At 47.1% G+C, this 20,324-nt stretch overlaps 1 protein-coding gene across 1 annotated transcript; it reads left to right on the top strand.

Annotated features, from left to right (window-relative positions):
• The first annotated feature begins 5,606 nt into the window (after window positions 1-5,606).
• LOC108799304 (E3 ubiquitin-protein ligase TRIM11-like) lies at window positions 5,607-9,825 on the top strand. The gene is made up of 2 exons (XM_018571154.1): window positions 5,607-7,223; window positions 9,635-9,825. The coding sequence occupies exons 1-2, from the start codon at window positions 5,627-5,629 to the stop codon at window positions 9,823-9,825; spliced, it is 1,788 nt and encodes a 595-aa protein (XP_018426656.1). The 5' UTR covers window positions 5,607-5,626.
• Window positions 9,826-20,324: the final 10,499 nt, after the last annotated feature.

Here is a 20,324-nt window from a genome sequence, read left to right as displayed (position 1 = left end):
GGGGGGGGTCATTATGTAAAAAACTTTTCTTGGGAAATAGAAAGCCGTACTGTCCTGTTGCAGAATATGTTCCATGATATCATGAATGAAGAAACACAAAACAAAATGCATGCGGAGTCTCTAATATGGGTTAAAGCAGAACTCTGGGATTAAAGAAAGCTCCATTTCCCAACCCCCAACCCCGTTCTATCGGCTTAAATGCTTAGTCTAGGGGTAGCGGAATAAGATCCCTTGAATATTATTCTCTTTGGCACTTAATCTGGTGACCACACTATGATGTTGCCACATACAGTGGCGCAGTCCTGCATTGTACATGAGGAATGGCGAGGTCCCGCCTACATCACGGAGCATCAGAGGGAAGAGCGTGTAAGCGGGCTTAGGGTGTAGTGGCTTCACAGAGGTGATCACACGTAATGGTCTTTTGAACAAGATAACGTTTATTACCGGAGAGCCGGTAGTAGGAAGAGTATTTACAATAGTAATGTCAGCAGTTTCACTCCAGGCATGGAGACACAGGTACACAGTACAGTCAGTTCCGATATCAACGTTAGTTGTATTCGTTTGCGCTATCAGCACCTCCCACTAACTGGCAAAGTACAAATCCAATCACACGAGGTGTATCGGTAAAGGCGGAGAACACGTTACCCGGGAGCAGCGGTATTCGTTCCATACAGCGAGATACGAGTCTGGCACACTCTTCCCGCACTCACAGCGCGGGCACAGGGTAATGAGACATTAACCATTACAATACAGGTGAGGGGAGGGGGTACTGCAAGAGTATTTTTTGACAAAAAGTCCAGAGTTCAGCATCAAGGTCAACTTTCATTGACCACTGCTTACCCACAGAGAGAAAAGGTCCCTCTCTGCAACATTCTGGCAGGGGCAAGCTTTTCTACTCAGGCTATGGCTACTTTCCAAAGAAAATTTACAGTTGCTGACACACAGGGCCATCTTTAATATTGGAACCTGGGCAAACATTTTCTGGGGTCCCCCCGCCCCTACCCACCACGTTATGTAGGGTTGCCACCTTTTCTTCCATCGAAACCCGAACACTCTAGCGACACACGGAAATTTTCTTGGAAGAATGAGTTGCGGCTTTTTCATATGTAAATATCACAGTTGAGACTATTTTCAGTGGGGGGGCCAGTAGCCCCCTATCTTAATTTTGGTTTCTCCTGTGTGCCTGACATCTTGTGTCCGGGTTTCTGCTGCCATGAAACCCGAACACGGCATTCAAAACCCGGACTGTCCGGGTGAATCCTGGACAGGTGGCAACCCTAACGTTATGTGGCATACAGCAGGGGCGGAGCAACACTATGCAATGTCGAGTGCATAGTAAACAGAACGGTGCCGCTAGGGTTGCCACCTTTTCTTCAAGTGAAACCAGAACACTGTAGCGCTATGTGGAATTTTTTGGGGAGACTATACAGGAGAGAGAGAGAGGAGAGACAGCCAGAGGAGAGAAAAAGAGACAGCTATGAGAGAGAGGAGAGCCAGCCAGAAGACAGAAAGAGAGAGAGAGAGAGAGAGAGAGAGAGACAGCTATGAGAGAGAAAGAGAGACAGAGAGAGAGAAAGAGAGACAGAGAGAGAGAGAGAGAGACAGCTATGAGAGAGAGAGAGACAGCTATGAGAGAGAAAGAGAGACAGAGAGAGAGAGAGAGAGAGAGAGAGAGAGAGAGAGAGAGAGACAGCTATGAGAGAGAGAGAGACAGCTATGAGAGAGAAAGAGAGACAGAGAGAGAGAAAGAGAGACAGAGAGAGAGAAAGAGACAGCTATGAGAGAGAGAGAGAGAGACAGCTATGAGAGAGAGAGAGACAGAGAGAGAGAAAGAGAGACAGCCGAGAAAAAACTAAATTCCACAATTGGTAAGAACTTTTCCAGGGCCCCGTGGTTCCCCCTGTCTGCCTGACATCTTGTGTCCGGGTTTCAGCTGCTATGAAATCCGGACACAGCATTCCAAACCTGTACTGTCCGGGTGAACAGGCGGCAGCCCTAGGTGCTGCGTGTATATCTCTTTCAGGCTCAAGAGGCAGCAGCTTTGGGTCCTGTGGAGGGGACAAGACAGAAGAGAAGTCACACAACCATCACAAGATGTGTGTACAGCACCACCTCCTGGACACTCCGCAGAACTACAAGCACAGCACCACCTCCTGGACACTCCGCAGAACTACAAGCACAGCACCACCTCCTGGACACTCTGCAGAACTACAAGCACAGCACCACCTTCTGGACACTCCACACAACTAGAAGCACAGCACCACCTCCTGGACACTCTGCAGAACTGCAAGCACAGCACATCCAACTGGAGCAGTAACAGCACCAAAATAGAATACAGCTAAAGAAGAACTCCAGACTAACCAGGAGCTGGAAGGTCTGCTAGTACAATAGAAGTGGCTTAGCTTCTATACCAGACTCCCAAAATGATCAGCAATCTGCAGCGGGGGCCGCCATGGGTACTCACTGTCCGATGGTGACCATGTCGTATTTGTATTGGCGGAAGCTGTTGATGCCGCGCAGGGTAATGGCTTCGATGTGGTATCTCAGGAAGAGGCCGTGGTCCCCCTGCGGCCGGGCGGAACCTTGCTTTAACACCATCAGCATCATCGTCTGCAGGTTGTGGATGTAGCCGGGGAGAGTGTCAAAGTCGTTCCGCTGCAGCTGCACAACACAACGCGGCGCGTTACATCACCAACATCACCATAATAACATATTATGTATTACACGTATGTATGGAGCGCCGACATTCTGCGCAGTGCTTTACACACACCCCATTCATATCACTCCCTGCCCCAAGGAGCTTACAATCTAAGGTCCCCATCCCATATGCATACATACAGGGCCAACTTAGAGAGGAGCCAATGAATCCACCAGCATGTCTCCTGAGTGTGGGAGGAAGCCGGCATACCAAGAGGGTATGGCTGGAATTAGAAATGAGGACACCAAGTGCTGCAAGGCAGAAGTGCTAACCACTACGCCAGGGGTAGGGACCTCAGCACTCCAGCTGTGGTGAAACTACAAATCCCATGTGGCATTGCACGACTCCGCCCAGAAGCAAAGCAAACATTTCCCAGCACACTCACCAGCCGGCCTGCAAAAAAAACAAGTGACTGTCTGACTTTTTGGGTTAAAAACAAAGGTTTTAGTTGCAAAATATGTGAAAGCCGCACTTCCTGGTCAAGGCCCCTCTGTGCAGTGCGGTCCTAACTCTAATCTATGAGAGCCGCCATCTTGGAGCATACAGAGCAAAGCATGAATTGGGTGCAGGTTTGCCAGGAGGCAGCCCAATCCTCCTTAAAGGCACAGGCACACACCAAACTCCTCTGTTTTTAAACCTGCTAGTTATACAGAGTGCTTTGGTTTATTTTTGCATGCCAGCTGATGAGTGTGCTGGGAAATATTTGCTGTAAGTGACAGTGTATGCCATTGGTCTAACCCCCAGCCAGGGATGTCCCGAGGCCGGATGTCACCCGGTCCCCAGACCGGCTGACACCACACCGTGTCGTCATTGCGCATGAGCGGCCATCTGATTGACGCCTGCCGGTAGCCATCTATGTTATGGACGCCGGCAGAGAGAGGAGGGGACGTTCACCCGGTGGGCTGAGGTATGCCACTGGGTCCCCTCTCCTGACACTGTCGGGCTCTCGGTCCATGACCGAGTACCCGATCTTTTAGAGAGAGTGACAGCAAAATAACTGTCAGTCATTTTGGTGTCACCCCTGCACTGGTGTCACCCGGGTGCAGGCCACACCCCCGGCACCCCCATTGTGATGCCACTGCACCCCCATTGTGATGCCACGGGAGCACATGACCTCACCCATGTGACAGTACAACGGCCTGAGCAGCCAATCACCAGGAGCTTAGACAGACCTATCTCCAGGCGCCGTCACACTGCCCTGACACTGAAATACTCTGACTTTAGTAATACATTCATTTAAATCGCAGCCATGTGTGGACACCGTTATCAGTGATGTGACTCATTCCTGGAAAAAAGGGGAATAGGGTCCAGGAGGAAAGAGAAGAGGGAAGAGAGAAAACCAAAAACGAACAAAGAATCGAAACAAATGTGGTGGTACGGGTTATTTCACACCAGCCCCAGTGTGTTCCCGGCATGATTCGGTGCCGGGAACGCACTGGATCGCATCCTGGCAGGCTCACTGCATTCTGGGGCGTGACGGTGCATTGAAGTCAATGGCACTGCAGGCACACCCGTCCCCCACCAGGGCCTCATTGCGATCGCCCACACCGGATAGCGTGGCTCATTAATTCCCTGCGTTCTGCTGCGATCAGAAAAAATAGTGCATGCAGCATTTGTGCATGAGGGCTATCGCACTGCGTTCTGGTGCGTGCGTGGCAGCAGTGCCATTGACTTCAATGCACCGCCACGCCCCCTCCAATCCCAGAAAGCAGTGAGCCGGCCAGGATGCGTTCCACTGCGTTCCGGCACCGGTGGGAACTAGCCCTTAGACCAATCATCTCATAAAGTATAAGTTGAAAAAATTGCAACCTCAATGTACAGAAGTCACGTAGGCGATAAACTCAAACTCCAATAATAGGTCAAATCACACTTCTTCCCACCCTTCCCAATTAGGAAATATGAAAAAGGAAATGAAAAAAAAAAAACATAAGAGCAAGGCAAGCAAGAAATAAAGAAACAGAAACTCCAAGATCTGCCAAGGCATGTGCCGCGGAGCCAGCCCCACAAGCCACTCATGAAAAGGGTCGGCCAAAAATAAATCAAAGGCCAATACCCATCATACGTAATATAACCTGAGAGGCCTCAACAGATGAAGAAGCATAGTACACACAATTCCATACGGATAGAGTCTAAGGTAAGCAGGATGGAAGTGTCAATTCCCTGAAGGCCGGGGTCTCCATATACAGGATCCAAGGCGTCCACACTGCATGGAATCGTTCTTGTGAATCATAGACGTTCCTCCTGAACCCAGTCTGTCAGCTTCAGGACACTGGTGGTCCCCCGCTGTCTGGGGATGAGGGTCCTAGCTGCCGCCAGAAAAAATCTCAATAAATCTTTAGTGATCTGAGAATATGAACCAGAAAGGAGGGCTACCTGGGGGATTCATCCACTGTGCCACTGGTTACCTAACGGTACACCGCAAAGACTATCTTCCAAACCCCGCGGATAGGTAGACAGGACCACCAGACACCCAGAGAACCGAGGAACCACATCTCCAACAAGCGGGATCAATAGCAGGAAAGATACCATGTGATGCCTTTGGGCAGGCCTACCACCTGGATAACCATTTAAATCCCTTCTCCTGTGTCCCGGCAGCCCTAGTCATCTTATGGGGAACAACAAAAGCCATTATCCACCTCATCCCAAGTAAGTGTCATCCCCAACTCAGATTCCCAAACCCTAATAATACAATATTTCTTTCATGTGTTGGAGGGTTGGGGGGTGTTTGGAAGTTTAATGTGGTTTGTAGACCTGGGTGCCATCCTTCAGTCTGTAGTTGGGGTATAATGTCTGTAATTCATATTAGTTTCCTTGTGTTTGTAGTTTGCAGTAGATGAAAGCTGAGGGATTAGCTCACCCCTCCCTATACGGAAGAATGTGACTCGACCTCTGCTCTCTTTCAGTTTTGTTTCTCTCTTCTGCTCTGCGATGGCGTCTGCTGATCTGAGACAGGAGCTGGACTGTTCCGTCTGTCTGAGCATTTATACAGATCCTGTAATGCTGAGATGTGGACACAACTTCTGCCGGGTCTGTATTGATCGTGTGTTGGATAAACAGAAGGGGTCTGGAGGTTATTCATGTCCTGAGTGCAGAGAAGAGTTCCAGGATCGGCCTGCACTGCACAGGAACATATTACTGCGTAACATAGCAGAGACATTCCGGTCTACTCAGCCAGATAAGGAGGACTCCGGAGTCCTCTGTACTCAGTGTATTCACACCTCTGTACCTGCTGTGAAGTCCTGTCTTCTATGTGAAGCTTCTCTGTGTGACAAACACCTGAGAGTCCACAGCAAGGCACCAGAACACGTCTTATGTGACCCCACCACTTCCCTGGAGAACAGGAAATGCTCCGTCCATAAGAAGATCCTGGAGTATTACTGCACTGAGGACTCGGCCTGTATCTGTGTGTCCTGCAGGCTGGATGGGGAACACCAGGGACACAAGGTGGAGATTCTGGACAAGGCCTCTGAGAAGAAGAAAAAGAAACTGAGATCTGATCTTCAGAAACTGAACACAGAGAGAGAGAAGACGGAGAAAAGAGTCCGGAGTCTGGAGGAACGCAGGAGGAAAGTACAAGGAAACGCAGCTGGTGTAACAGAGAGAGTCTCTGACCTGTTCAGAGACCTCCGGAGACGTCTGGAAGACCTGGAGAAGAGAGTCCTGAGGGAGATCTCCAGGCAGGAGGAGCAGCTCTCACATCAATTGTCTGGCCTGATCCAGAAGCTGGAAATAAAGAAGGCCGAGCTGTCCAGGAAGATGGATCACATTGAGGAGATGTGTAACCTGACTGATCCACTGACTGTCCTACAGGAATCAGACACAGGGGACTTGTGTGATACTGAGGAGGGGGATGAGGAGGACAGAGAGAGACATGATAGACTTCTCCATGATGGAGGGGGTCTGGATGTGGCTGGAATCTCACACACATTACACTCGGGGTTATCTGATATGATGAAAGGGGTAAATGTATGCCTCAATATACAGGAAGCTTCAGATATAGTGCTGGATGTAAACACAGCTCAGAATAATCTACAGATATCAGAGGACAGGAAATCTCTATCCAGGTCAGATATAAAGCAGAATCGTCCAGAAACAACAGAGAGATTTCAGAGTTATTGTCAGGTATTAAGCAGCAGGAGATTCTCCTCATGGAGACATTACTGGGAAGTGGATGTCAGTAGATCGGATCAGTGGATAGTCGGTATGTGTTATCCCAGTATAGAGAGGGGAGGAGGCCAGTCATTGATTGGACACAATTACAAGTCCTGGGGTTTATACAGCGATACAAATCAGTGTTCAGTGTACCATAACAGCAAAGAGATTAAGTTACCTGACAAAATCTCCAGTAACAGAGTCAGGGTCTCTCTGGATTATGAGGCCGGGCGGATCTCCTTTTATGATCTGTGTGACCCGATCCGACACTTACACACGTTCACCACCACCTTCACTGAGCCCCTCCATGCTGTGTTATGGGTGGGGAAAGGTTGTATAAAGATATCTGGGCAGGGTCAGGACATTGCAGGAAGTCAGCCCAGAGACGTTGTATAGGTGAGAGGACAGAATCCATTGGTTTGTGCAGCCGGTGAGCGTTGCTACAAAAGTCCCTTTATTTGTGTGTTTATTCATCCGCACAGTTTTCAGCTATTAATGCAAAAAGTAGAATTTTGGGACCATTAGACATAAAGAGCGCAAAGATTTTGAAGGAAAAACAGTATCTGTGTCATGAGGCAACCAATTCAAACCTGCGCCAGCAAACGAAAGTTGCAAAAAGTTAAAGTTTCCATCTGATGATGTATTTGTTGGGTGATGACACAGATAATTCTTATTTTACACATCTGACTTCCTGTCCGGTAGTCCCATAGAACCGTGTTTCTCAACAGGTGGGTCATGACCCAAAAAGTGGATCACAACCCTGTACTCAGTGTGTCCCCGTGTGTCTTCCACTGCACTAGGTGAGAAGCTTCTCAGCCTCCCCCATAGCACAGCAATGTCAGTTCTCCCGCCGAGCAGCCATTCAAGATATGTCACCCAGCGCAGAGTGTCATATTGAGGTGGGGTGGCGTGAGGGAGCTCCATCCATACGTGCATTGCTTATAGCTCCATCGCATGCCCTGTAGCAGAGTGACATCACATTCTGGTTCCCGACACCTCTACAATGCTCGCAAGAGAGCTGTACAAGCCATGCACATGGAGCTCCGTCACAGCACAGCAGCCCACACTGGACCCAGGCTGAGGATCCCCTCCAGTTCTCATAGGTAGGGTGTATGTGTGTGTGTGGTTGTGTGTGTGTGGTTGTGTGTCTGTCAGTGTTATTGAGGCCCGTTCACACTAGTACAGTGTGATAATCACACAGTCCCCTGCCATCAATGCACTATACCATGCAATCGCCCCTATCGTGTGTTCTGGTGCGGGAGGTTCCTTGTGTTGCCATTCATTTGAATGGCACCCCAAATGCACCTCCAGCCCACAGCTCGATCCACGCCAGAAGTGTGTGGAAGTCATGCCCCATGCCATACGTTCCAGGACGGTGTGACTTGGGTCGTGAATCAATGACCGAGGACAAATGTGGGTCCTGAGGTTACACAGGTTGAGAACCACTGCCCTAGAATATCACTGCCCAGTCTTTCCCCTTCCTGGCACTAACACTTTCCCCCTTACCAGTGCTAAGCCCCCATGTCCTGCCAGTTATGGTCATAGAGCGGCCATCTTGTATCTGTCAGGCTTGGAGTTCAGGCCAGTTGAGCTCGGTACACATTGTCAGATTGGCCATCGATTGAAGGGAAATCAGGGGAGCAGGATGGAGAATGAATGAACAAAATTGGCACAGCGAATGTGGTTTTTGTTCTGGAAATGCCATTAATGTCCAAAAATCAAATGTTACAACAAAAGGAAACGTCACACAACATTCGTCAGACCTCTGATGGCAATATGAAGTGTTCTGAAGGCATTGTTTGTATGAAAGTTCATATAGAAATCTACCAGAGTACAGCCAGCTTCAGCACCACTCTGGAGGCAGGGGGAGGGGCGATGCTTTTATCCAGGAGATGGCCCCAGTCTTAGCATCCATGGATGATCTATTGCAGACTAAAGATCCAAGACCAAACTGCTTTGGGGATTGGCATTCCATTCCAAACAATATCAGTATAAAGGGGTAACATGCATACAGGTACATGAAAAAGTCCTAAATGGAGCAATAAATCTAAACCAAGGTGCAGTATATCAAACTATGTATCGGGAATATGATTTTATTTGAAACATATGATAGTTATTAAAAAGGAACTTTACCCAGATCTGTGAAAGGACAACAAACACACCTTTAGAAATGTTTAGTAATGACAATCTACAAACAGATACTTCTAGAAACTTCCTCCCCATTCTTCTCACAGCGGCCATTTTTACTAAGGGCAGATGAACCCATCTCCCTCTACTTCCTGGAACTCTGGCACATGTGACCACGCACATCATCTCAGGGGAGGAAAAAAATGCCTTTGCCTGAGATCTCATGAGATTAAAGATGAGATTTCCCAGCAATGCTCTGCTGATGTCACCTTCCCAGGATGCAATGCTCGGGTACATGACATCACTAATGCCCAAGAGGACCAGGAGGTGTAAACAAAATAATTGTAAATACAAGAAAAATATGTTTCTTTAACGAATGAATGTCAGATGATCTGATATCAGCACGCAGAGCTGCACGCTGAGGTGATTGTTAGTGAAAGGGGGTAAATGTTTACTATAAGACAAATATATATACATATATCACACTATCCACAATCTATGGAATCCAATTAGAAAATGTGTGAATCATTCAGGTGAAAGTTGTGTGAATCTAGGGTGAGGAATTTATAAATAGAGTGTGTAAAAACAAAAATATTATTGTACATATGGTAACATGGGGCATCCTGGAAGCCATCTTTGTTCTGTCTCTTCTATCAGTATATGAGGTGAATGTGAGTTCCTGGTTTCTGGACAAACACTCTAACATCAGCGATTCTCAGAGCCTCACCACAGACATTCCCGGGGTGTACATTGTGGGGGTCCCAGACAACAACGAGGAGATAAGGACTGACCATGGGACCAGACTGTGTTACAATGAGATTGATGGAACTTTCATGTCTCAAACTTAACAAAAAACAAAAGAGGCGGCTATGATATTTTTTCCTTTTCTCATTATAAAAGTTACTAGACATGTGCGATTCGTTTCGTTCCGAATCGAAATTCAGACGAATTTTCGGGGATTCGGATGCATCCGAATTCCGAATTACAGCTAAGACGAATGCAAACGAATCCGAATTCCCGAAATTCCCGAAAAAAGACAAAAATTGAGTCTGTTTTTTTTTTGCAATTAAAGGATTTTATCTAAAAGTCTGGACTTTTTACTAACTATTTGATTTAACCCTTTAGTGAATGGGTATTGGTACAAGTACCCCTTACTCATTCACAAGGGGGGAGGGCGGCATCTGGGTGCCCCCTTATTTGAAGGGGTACCGCGATGGTTAACATTGCTACCAGACCTAAAGGGTCTGGTATGAATTGGGGGGGAACCTCACGCTTTTTTTTTTTTTTCATCTTCTGCAGACTGTAAAATAAAAAATAAAAAACATTTTTTTTTCTAATGTCACTTTGGTGCAATGAAATTTCTTCCAATAAACGAAATTTCGACCGGACTACAGCTAACGCATTTCGGGAAATCGGGAATTCGGATTCGTTTGTATTCGTTTAAGCTGTAATTCGGAATTCGGATGCATCCGAACCTCCGAATTTCCGAAAATTCGTCCGAATTTCGATTCGGAACGAAACAAATCGCACATGTCTAGTAACGGTAATTTGGTTGGTGTAAGTTATTGCTGCTTGAGTCTTAGTGACTAAGCATGCTGGTCTGTTAATGGTTAACAGAGGCTCTGTTTGGTAATAAAAGTTAAAGTTTATTTATTGGTTAAAATGATTAAAACCCAATAAAGGGGCCGCGGCCTATAGTTATTGCACAATCATTGTTGTGTTTTACTGTATTATTAAGGTTTATTGTTATGATATGATGGGTGTCAACGGGGATGTGCAATCCCATGTGGATCCTAAAGTACAGGTCAGATCTGCTGTGCCAGGTGAGTGATGTAATGTCAGAACTATTTGGGGCTAAAAGGAATGAAACTATAAGGCTGATACATATTATTCTACACATTGTAACATGGGCATCCTGGAAGCCATCTTTGTTCTGTCTATTCTATCAGTATCTCGGGTCTTTTGGGTGAACCAGTTGCAGTGGCGTAACCAGAGTTCTGGGCGCCCGGGGCAGAATTTTTTTTTCTGAAAGTGCCATTTTCGGCTGGCGCCCCCCCCTTCACTTTTCGCCCGGTGCCCGCGCCCCTGCTGCCCCCCCGGTTGTTACGCCACTGACCAGTTGTGTCCTCAGTGTATTGCCGGGTGTAAAGCAGACAGGGATGTGATGTTTATTCCTCAGACACCCGGCTACATATGGGAGGACCAAATTCTTCCGTTTTTCATGCTTTTCACCCTCACTGGTACTCTTGGCATTCTTTCCTCTTCTTTCTGTTGTGACAAAAGCCCGGTCTGGATACCCGCAAGTTTTTTTGTTTTTTTTTTAAAACAACTTATTGGGTTTTCAGGAAATACAGCAATTTCCAAAACATAAATTCCAAAACATATAAATAACAACATAAACAATATGTTATGTAAGAAAGTCGGATACTCATGTCACATTTACACAAAAACAAAGATAAACAGAGAATACAGAATAAGTGCAGCCTATAAAATCGTACAATGTCTGGAAGAAAGCAATAGCCCTTTGCTCCCTGAGCGGGTCACATTCTACTATCACATCTCTGTGTGAGAAGCAAAACTCTAGGATTGTCTGCACTAGCCTGGGTCATAATCATCAGGGATCTCCAGCCGCCCCAAGGTTTTATCTAATTTCCTTTCTAGGTACCACTGCGTAAGTCTGAATGGATAAATTAGAGCGTGTAACTCCAATCCTGTGTAATTGTGTAGTATGAAGGATTCCCATTTCTTGACAAAAGTGATGGAATATTTATCAGGGTCGAGAGTGGCTTCAAGCCTTTCTTTCCACATCAGTGACGTTAGTGCTGCCACAAAGTGTTGAGATGAAGGTGGCTGCGTGGATAGCCATTGATGCATTATTATACGCTTCGCCAGCAGTAAGTTAAGATAGGATGGAGTCCCAGAAGTTAACAATATGGGGACAGTCCCATAGACAATGTCGGAGGGAGGCCCCCTCCAGGGTACATTTTGGACATGCTCTTAAGTATGGGCTCGGAGCTTTAATTTTAAAAAAGAAATCGAAGGCATAAAAGGCTTTATGAACAATTCGGAAGTGAGTCTCCCTCCACTGTTCATTCGGCGTACAGCGCCTAATATTCTGGCATCCCTCCAACATAGCATTCTCAAACTCTTCCATCGGGAAATCTTTTCTTCATTTAATGAGGGAAGTTCTGGCCGGTCTAGGGACAAAGTAAGAATTTAGTAGGGGGTATAGTTTAGAAATTGATCCAGGGGCTGTAGATGTGTCCTTATCTAATTCCGTAATTTGAAAAAAAGTGCTGGGTATTGTTGTTTCACTCCGCCAATAATGGGTCAATTGAATATGTTGAAAATAATGATGGGGCGAAATGTTGAATTTCCGTCGTAATTCAGGGAACGTGAGAGGGTGATGGGTGTCTGGGTCAAACAATTGGGTCAGCTTGCTTAGACCCATTGCTGCCCAGGCATCAAATATCTTATTGCTAGATCCTTGCGGGAAGTGAGGATTGTTCCCTATAGGGACATGTGGCGACACATAAGGATGTAACCCTGCCTTCAATCTGTACTCCCTCCACGCAACCACCATATCCCTAAATAGGGAGTTAGTGCGCAAAGAGGCCGGTAGCTTATTAATTCGTGTGTGTAGTAGACCTGCCAATGACCAAGGGGACGCTAATTCGGCTTCCAGTGTGTAATTAGAGTAGTATGACGTGCCCAGGAGCCAGTCGTATGCATGTCTCAGGAGGCACGCCAAGTTGTAGGCGCGTACATTGGGGAGTCCCAGACCTCCTTCCAGTTTGTGGATTTGCAGCTGATGGTAGGAGATGCGGGGGCGTTTAGATTTCCATAAGAATCTAGTAAAAGCTCTTTCTAGACTTCGCACATCCGCATGCTTGAGTAATAACGGGATGGTTTGGAGAGGGTAGAGTATTTTAGGGAAGCTCATCATTTTGATGACATGACTCCTACCAAATAGCGACAGGGGCATGGAAGTCCACATTTCCAATTCCTTGACCATCTTTTCAATAAGGGGTTTATAATTTAGGTTGTATAATGAGGAGGGTAGTCTCCCCATCTTTATTCCCAAATATGTGATGCTATGATTCGCAATCTGCAGGCCATGTTGGATTATTGTTGGGGTCCCAGAGGAGAGTTTGGGGGATAGGATCAGGAGTTCTCATCCAGTTTTGAGGTAAAAATTAGGAGGTCATCAGCAAAAAGAGCCGCTCTTATTTCCTCCTTGCCCACCCTGATACCATGGAGTTCAGCTGTAGCAAGTAGCCATCTCGACAGGGGTTCAATGGCTATGTTAAACAATAAGGGCGATAATGGGCAACCCTGTCTGGTACCTTGTAGTAATGTAATCGGTGGGGATAAAAAGCCAGGGGTCTCCCCTACCCAGTATTTACGTAAGCGGTGTAGATCCGTCTGTTGCAAGTGGGTTTCTTGCAATAAGGCCACGTGAGTTTTTAATTTGGCAAGGTGTTGTAATATTCTGGATCTTTTCTGGGGTGAACGTAGTCCCTTCACATTCCATGTGACTATATTAATTGTATTGGACATTGCAATAAGATATATGATTGAAGGGGGGTTTGTGGCGACTTTGCACAGGACTCCCTGTGGACCAAGATGTACGATATCGACACTGTGAGTTCCCCAAGTATAGGAGCAACCTGCAGCTAGAATGAGAGTAGGCATCCCCTTCAGTATTAGCAAGGTTAAAAGATTACATGGACACTGTACTAAATAAAGCTGTGTTGTACAAGCATACACTAGAACATAGATTGTGGACATGAGTATATGCAGCGAAAGCAAACGGACAAAAAATAAAAATAGAGGTAGAAAAAAACACAATATAAGCACGAGCACCTTCCCTCCTATGGGTGATCCACCCGGGTCACGCAGTCCCGGAACAGAGTGGCTCAGCCCAGTGGAGCGAAGAGCCTGAGAGAAACAAAAACTATTCATAACACTCCCTTTTTTCCCACAGTGCATATCCGGATCAAAAATATCAATGTGCACGAGACTCAAGACCTTAAAGACCAACATGGCCAGAGCTATAAAGCCCTTGATAACCCGTCAAAAGTTGAGAGAACAAAAGTCTAAGTTATAAAACAAGAAGAAAACTAGCGATCATAGTTACGTGGTGGGTCATGTCGAATGCCACGATCGATACCATCAGTACGATATGGTGTAAAACAAATACGTCGACCCTATGGTTCCCAAAAGCGGGTAAATCGCTACTTTGATGGTGAAGAAAAACTTGGAACTATTTGAGAGTGTAATCTGTTGTATCTCAGGTAAGTTGCCGTGTAGACAAACCGCCATCTTCGGCAAAGGGGCATCCCGTCGTGTAGCTCCTGTTACCTTGATCACTTCAAGTGGACTCGCCGGGCACGGAGGTTGGAGGTGGAGATGATCTACGTTGCCGCTTACTCCCGGAGTGGGATCGTTGGTCAGGGCCTGCTGCCGCAGTTGGTTCGAGGAACGACATGGCATCTTGCGGCGACGTGAAAGTGTGTCGGGTTCCATCCGAAGACTGGATATTCAGTATCGCCGGGTAAACTACGGAAAACCGGATCTTCCGATGGTGGAGCAACTTGCAGATTTCTGAGAAGGCCTTCCGTTTGCGACTGACCTCAGCCGAGTAGTCAGCGAAGAGCAGGAGATCGTTGCCTTGGAAACGTAAGCCCGAGCCATTCCGGTAAGTTTTTAGGATGTCCGTTTTATCCACATACGATAGATATTTCACGATCACCGGGCGGGGGCGAGAATATTTCTGTTGCTGCGAGCCCAGGCGATGCGCCCTCTCCACAATGCAATCGCGATTGAGGCCCAGCGCCTCCGGAAGAAGATGGGAGCAGATGTTATGCAGGTCGGCTGGTAAATACGATTCGGGAAGGCCCACAATGCGCAAGTTGTTCTGCCTGGAGCGGTTCTCCAGGTCCTCCAGCTTAGCTGAGGTCAATTGGTGTTGCTTAGTAAGCTCCTGCAGGCTCTTTGTGGCAGATGTCAGTTCGTCTTCCAGAGTGGAGACTCTGTGTTCCACCTCTGTGACTCGGTGGGCCTGTGCCAGTAATTCATGGCGTAGCGATTGAATGCCTTTAGTGACCGCCGAGTCCACTGCAGCTTGGACCGAAGCATGAATAGTAGGCTTCAGGAGCCTGGCCACTGCTGCGGCTATTTTCGCTGAGTCAATGGACGGTTCAGAGTCTGGCAGCGAATCTTCCTCCGTGTCTACTGGCGAGGGCGGTTGAGAGGCCTCCATGGCTTCCGTGAGATTTCGCGCGCTGTTTTTTTCAGGCCGGGATTCCGATCGAGGCAAGCCTCGAGATCGGTCAACGAACCGATCCATATGATGTCTTTAGCTGGGGCGACAAACCACGATTTGTGTGGAGGTTCAGTGACAACTCTGGCCGATGTGAAATGCAGATTTTATGGTCTCGAGGGTCCGGAGCTCCTCACATATGCGGCTTGCTCTGTAGGCGCCGGAACCGGAAGTCTGATACCAGCAAGTTTTAAGAGCGCCCCCTGAGGTGTTTGAATTCCTTTGTCTTGGCCTCTGTTCTGGTGGGAATTTTGTCTGCCCGGTGGTGTAGAGTCCTGATGACTCCCAGTGGAGTTGTCTCTCCTCGCTCTTTCTCGTGGTTCTCTCCCTTGGCTGTCTCTCTTCCCTTTCTCTCCTCATTGCCTCTCCTTTCTCTCTCCTGGCTTTCTCCCCTCTCTGTCGCCTAGGTGTCTCTCCTGGTTGTCTCCCCTTCTTGTCTCTCTTCACTCTCTCACCTGGCTGCCTCTCTTTACTCTCTCTCCTGCTGTCATTCTTCAGTCTTTCTTCTAGCTGCCTCTCCTCGCTCTCTCCTCTGGCTGTCTCTCCTCTCTCTTTCTCCTGGATGTCTCTCCTTGTTCTCTCCCCTGGCTGTCTCTCCTCTCTCTCCCTCCTCACTGCCTCTCTCTCTCTCTCTCCTGGCTGTCTCTCCCCGCTCTCACTTGTGGCTGTCTCTCCTCACTCTCTCCTGGCTGTCTCTCCTCACTCTCCCCTGTATATTCTCCCCACAAAATTGCCACACATTGCTAGAGTGTTCGGGTTTCACTAGAAAAAAGGTGGCAACCCTAGCAGCACCATTCTGCTTACTATGCGGTCGGAATTGCATAGTGTTGCTCTGCCCCTGTAGTATGCCACGTAGTGTGGTGGGTAGGGGGCAGTAAGGCCCAAGAATTTGTTTGCCCAGGGTCCAATCAATATTAAAGACGGCCCTGTGTGTGCCAGCAATTGTAAAGTTCCTTTAGAAAGTAGCCACAGCCTGAGAGGAAAAGCTTGCCCCTGCCAGAACGCTGCAGAGAGGGACCTTTTCTCTCTGTGGGTAAGCAGGGGTCAATGAAAGTTGACCTTAACACTGAATTCTGTGCTTTTTGTAAACAAAATACCCTTGCAGTACCCCTCCCCCACCTGCATTGTAAGGGTTAATGCCTCATTAAGTCTAGGGGTAGGAGGACAAGCTGTAATAGTTACCTCATCCCTCGCTCCGGCAGGCTTTGGCGCTCTTCTCTCCGACGCTCTGGGCTGTGGACTGGCCCTTGTCATTCTTCATGTACAATGTAGAACTGCGCCATTGTTTGTGACAATGTCAAAGCGCGATTTACAGAGGGAGCGCTGAGGAGTCAGCTGATCAGCTGTCACGCTGATCCTGGGCTCCGCTGTGCCCGGTGTGAGCCCGGGACCAGCATAGTGCCTCTGTGACAGGGGATCAGAGGAGGGTCGGTACACAATCTCCCTTCGGTCCCCTCTCCGCTGTCAGAATGCGGAACTGATGTATATGACATCACTTCCGCATTCTCGTGTCACTCTCCAGCTTCAGAAGCTGGAAAGAAGCTTATGAAGCAGATCTGTGCTTCATCAGCTTCTTCAGGGGGGTCCCTAGGTGACATTAGGGGTCTTGGAGACCCCTGATGTCTCCATAAAGATGACCTGTCACATCTTCTGCTATCACATAGGGGGGTTTCTTAGCCCCTCTGTGATAGCAATAAAGTTAAGTGAAAAGAAAAATAAGAAAAAAAATGAAAGTTTCCACAATTTTTTTTTTAAAGTTACACATAAAAACAATATATTTTTTTAAAAGTCCCCACCCATACATACACGCATGTAATCATGCGTCGGGTGCGCATACCTGCGAAAACGACGATTGCGCCTATTACGCCGCACATGTTACATATCGGCGCGAACGTCGCAGTGAGAGCAATAATTCTCAGGCCATCAATCACTGATAACACGAAACTGATGAGCTGTAAAAGCTTTTAAACCGTCGCCTACGGCCAATTTTGGGTATGCTTGTTTTTTTTTGCGATTTTGCAGTTGTGCGCAATTTTTAAGCTTGACATGTTTGATGTCTATTTACCCGACGTGACCCCCGACTTTTATATTTTACCAAGAAATTGGGTAATAATAATTGTTTTATAACATGTAAAAAAAAACTTTCTTTTCCCAAAATCTTCTGTAATTCTTCCTGAATATAGTAAAAAATAAACCCCCCAGTGGTGATTTAATAGCACCAAAAGAAAGCTCTATCTGCCCCCCAAAAATGCTATAAAATTAATTTCAGTACAGCGCTGCATGACGGAATAAATGTCAGTCAAAGTACCGCAGCGCTGAACACTGAAAAATGGCCGGGACAGGAAGGGGGTGTAACACCGCGGTCAGCAAGTGGTTAAAGGAGAATTATGAGGAGAGTGAAATACGCTCATCTCAATAATTAGAGCAGTTGTGTCACACATTGGCTCCATAGATCGAGAACTGAGAGATCACATACTGCTCATCACTCAGTTTCCAATCCTCTCCCAGCAGAGAGTGGTCAGTCACCCGCTCCTTGCAGGGATTTCCCCTCTCCATTCCCTCAGTGCTGACTGGAGGGGCAGACGGGGAAGGGGGCCGGCACAGCTGACTCTGCCTCTAGAAAGCTGCCAATCAGCTAGCACTGTGGGAGAGCGTGGAAGCGGTGCCATTGAATTCAAAGCACCGCCACGCCCCCTCCCACCCCAAAACGCGGGGAGAAGTTTCTTAGCTATCGCGGTGCGTTGCAGCAGCTACCGCTCTGGAACGCACACGCTTTCGGTGGGAACAAGCCCTAAAAGAGGCCGCAAACTTTAAGGGGCAACAGAGAATGTATCCTGCAGAAAACATTAGAAATCCAGTAGGTCCAACTGTGGAAAGGTCGTGCGGCACCTTTACAGTCCCAAAACACCAGAACGGACCAGGAGAGGTGGCAGGGGCTGGTAATGGTGGTGGGTATGATATTTTTGGGGGGGAAAGGAGATGACAAAAGTTTAGTCTGGAGCATCAGCACCAAGGGTTTTATAGTCACCGGTAATCCAAAACGAGTTATTTTAATGAAAGTGAGCCGGTCTACACTGCCAGAGGACACGTGGATTCCTCTCTTCATTAGACATGTAAGCTGTGGAAAAATTTGGTTTGGGTTAGATATTTAGTTACTTCGGGGTTTCAAATCCGAAATGCGTTTTGGTTCAGGTTTCGGATCTGGACTAAATCTGAATTTTCTTTAGTTTCGGATGAGTTTACGAACATTCGCTGCGAATACCACAGAAAACCATCTACAGATATTCTCACTAAAGCTGAAGCTCCCAGATCCGAATGGCATTCGGGAGCTCCAGAAACCAATACCGGGGGCCATATTAGCGGGAATGCCGCTATGATACAAAATAAAGAAGTCTAGGTCTTAGGGAGAGAGCGGTCCGTAAACTTTAGCATGCATCTGCGACGTTTTGTAAAACTTGGTTTTATTGGCTTTAGTTTTCTTCTTCCCCTGAATATAATACGTTTTGAGCGTCTTTGCTTGCAGGAGAGTAAAACAGCAGAAAGGCATCATGGCACACTCACAAACCAGCATGTAAAACAACTTGTCTCACCACTAAGGACAATGACAGAGGTTTGGATACACGTCTTCTGCAGAGGATGTGTAAGCCGCACTGCCGCGCCAAGGCACCTCTTATAGTGCGGTCCTAACTCTAAACTATGAGAGTCTCCATCTTGGAGCACATGGGGGCAGAAGATTTCAAATTGGGTGCAGGCTTGTCAGGAGGACGCCCCACCTCCTTAAAGGTACAGAAACACACAAGGGATCCCGCACATCCCATTGGCAGCTGAGAAACCCCATGCGTCGCTTCACCAAATCGGTCAAGCAAAACAAACGACAAACGCACTCAACAATTTGTCACCAGTTATACAGTAAGGTGCACATGAAAGGGTTTCTCTCATTTGAGGGGGAAAAAATATTTTTCTCCTTCTCTAATGTCACTTTGCTCCAACGTACGAAACGAATAAGAAACGAATAAGAACAGAAAACGAAACGAACGTTCCAACTACCGTTACCGAATTTCGGAAATGGAAATTCGGATTCGTTTGCATTCGTTATGTCTGTAATTCGGAATTCGGATACATCCGAATGTCCGAATTTCCGAAAATTCGTCCGAATTTCGATTCGGAACGAAACGAATCGCACATGTCTAGTTTCTCAGCTGCCATTGGGATGTGCGGGATGCCTTGTGTGTTTCTGTGCTTTTAAGGAGGCTGGGCTTCCTCCTGACAAATCTGCACCCAATTTGAAATCTTCTGCCCCCATGTGCTCCAAGATGGAGACTCTCATAGTTTAGAGTTAGGACCGCACTATAAGAGGTGCCTTGGCGCGGCTGTGCGGCTTTCCCATTTTCTGCAGAAGACGTGTATCCAAACCTCTGTCATTGTCCTTAGTGGTGAGACAAGTTGTTTTACATGCTGGTTTGTGAGTGTGCCATGATGCCTTTCTACTGTTTTACTGTTCAAAGCCCATTTCGTGTGCACCTTACTGTATAACTGGTAACAAATTGTTGAGTGCGTTTGTCGTTTGCTTGCAGGAGAGGTCTCGTGCTCTGGCCCATTGCCTGTTGCCTCTTTGAGGGCAGAGACTGATGTGAATGTACAATATGTAAATTGCTGGCGGTATATAAATGCCTTTAACAAGAATAATTATGTTTTATATATTACAGGTATTTATGTAGCGCCGACATTTTACACAGCGCACATTCACATCAGTCCCCGCCCCCGAGGAGCTTACAATCTAAGGTCCCTATCTCACATACATACATAGGATGGCCAGTTTTAGACAGGAGCCAATCAACCTACCAGCATGTCTTTGGAATGTGGGAGGAAACCCACGCAAGCAGAGTGTGAACATGCACACTAATAATGATAATAATTCTATAGATGGGTGAATATTAAATACATTTTTGGCAACAATCAGTTACTCTTTTTATGCCATTATTGGATTGTTTAGCCTAAATCCTGCATTGGAAATACAATATA

The sequence above is a fragment of the Nanorana parkeri genome, unplaced genomic scaffold (genome assembly GCF_000935625.1).
Source record: "Nanorana parkeri isolate BGI_ZX_2015 unplaced genomic scaffold, ASM93562v1 scaffold1688, whole genome shotgun sequence".
NCBI classification, from domain to species: Eukaryota; Metazoa; Chordata; class Amphibia; order Anura; family Dicroglossidae; genus Nanorana; species Nanorana parkeri.
The sequence above is the reverse complement of the archived record's forward strand: the minus strand, read 5'-3'. Positions and strand labels throughout refer to the sequence as shown.

What these genes read in the sequence shown, in the direction of transcription:
- LOC108799304 (XM_018571154.1), top strand. Translation starts at nt 5,627, where the DNA reads ATGGCGTCTGCTGATCTGAGACAGGAGCTGGACTGTTCCGTCTGTCTG. An exon ending in GGGTCAGGACATTGCAGGAA is followed by an intron (nt 7,224 to 9,634) that starts GTCAGCCCAGAG and finishes CTCTTCTATCAG; the next exon opens with TATATGAGGTGAATGTGAGT.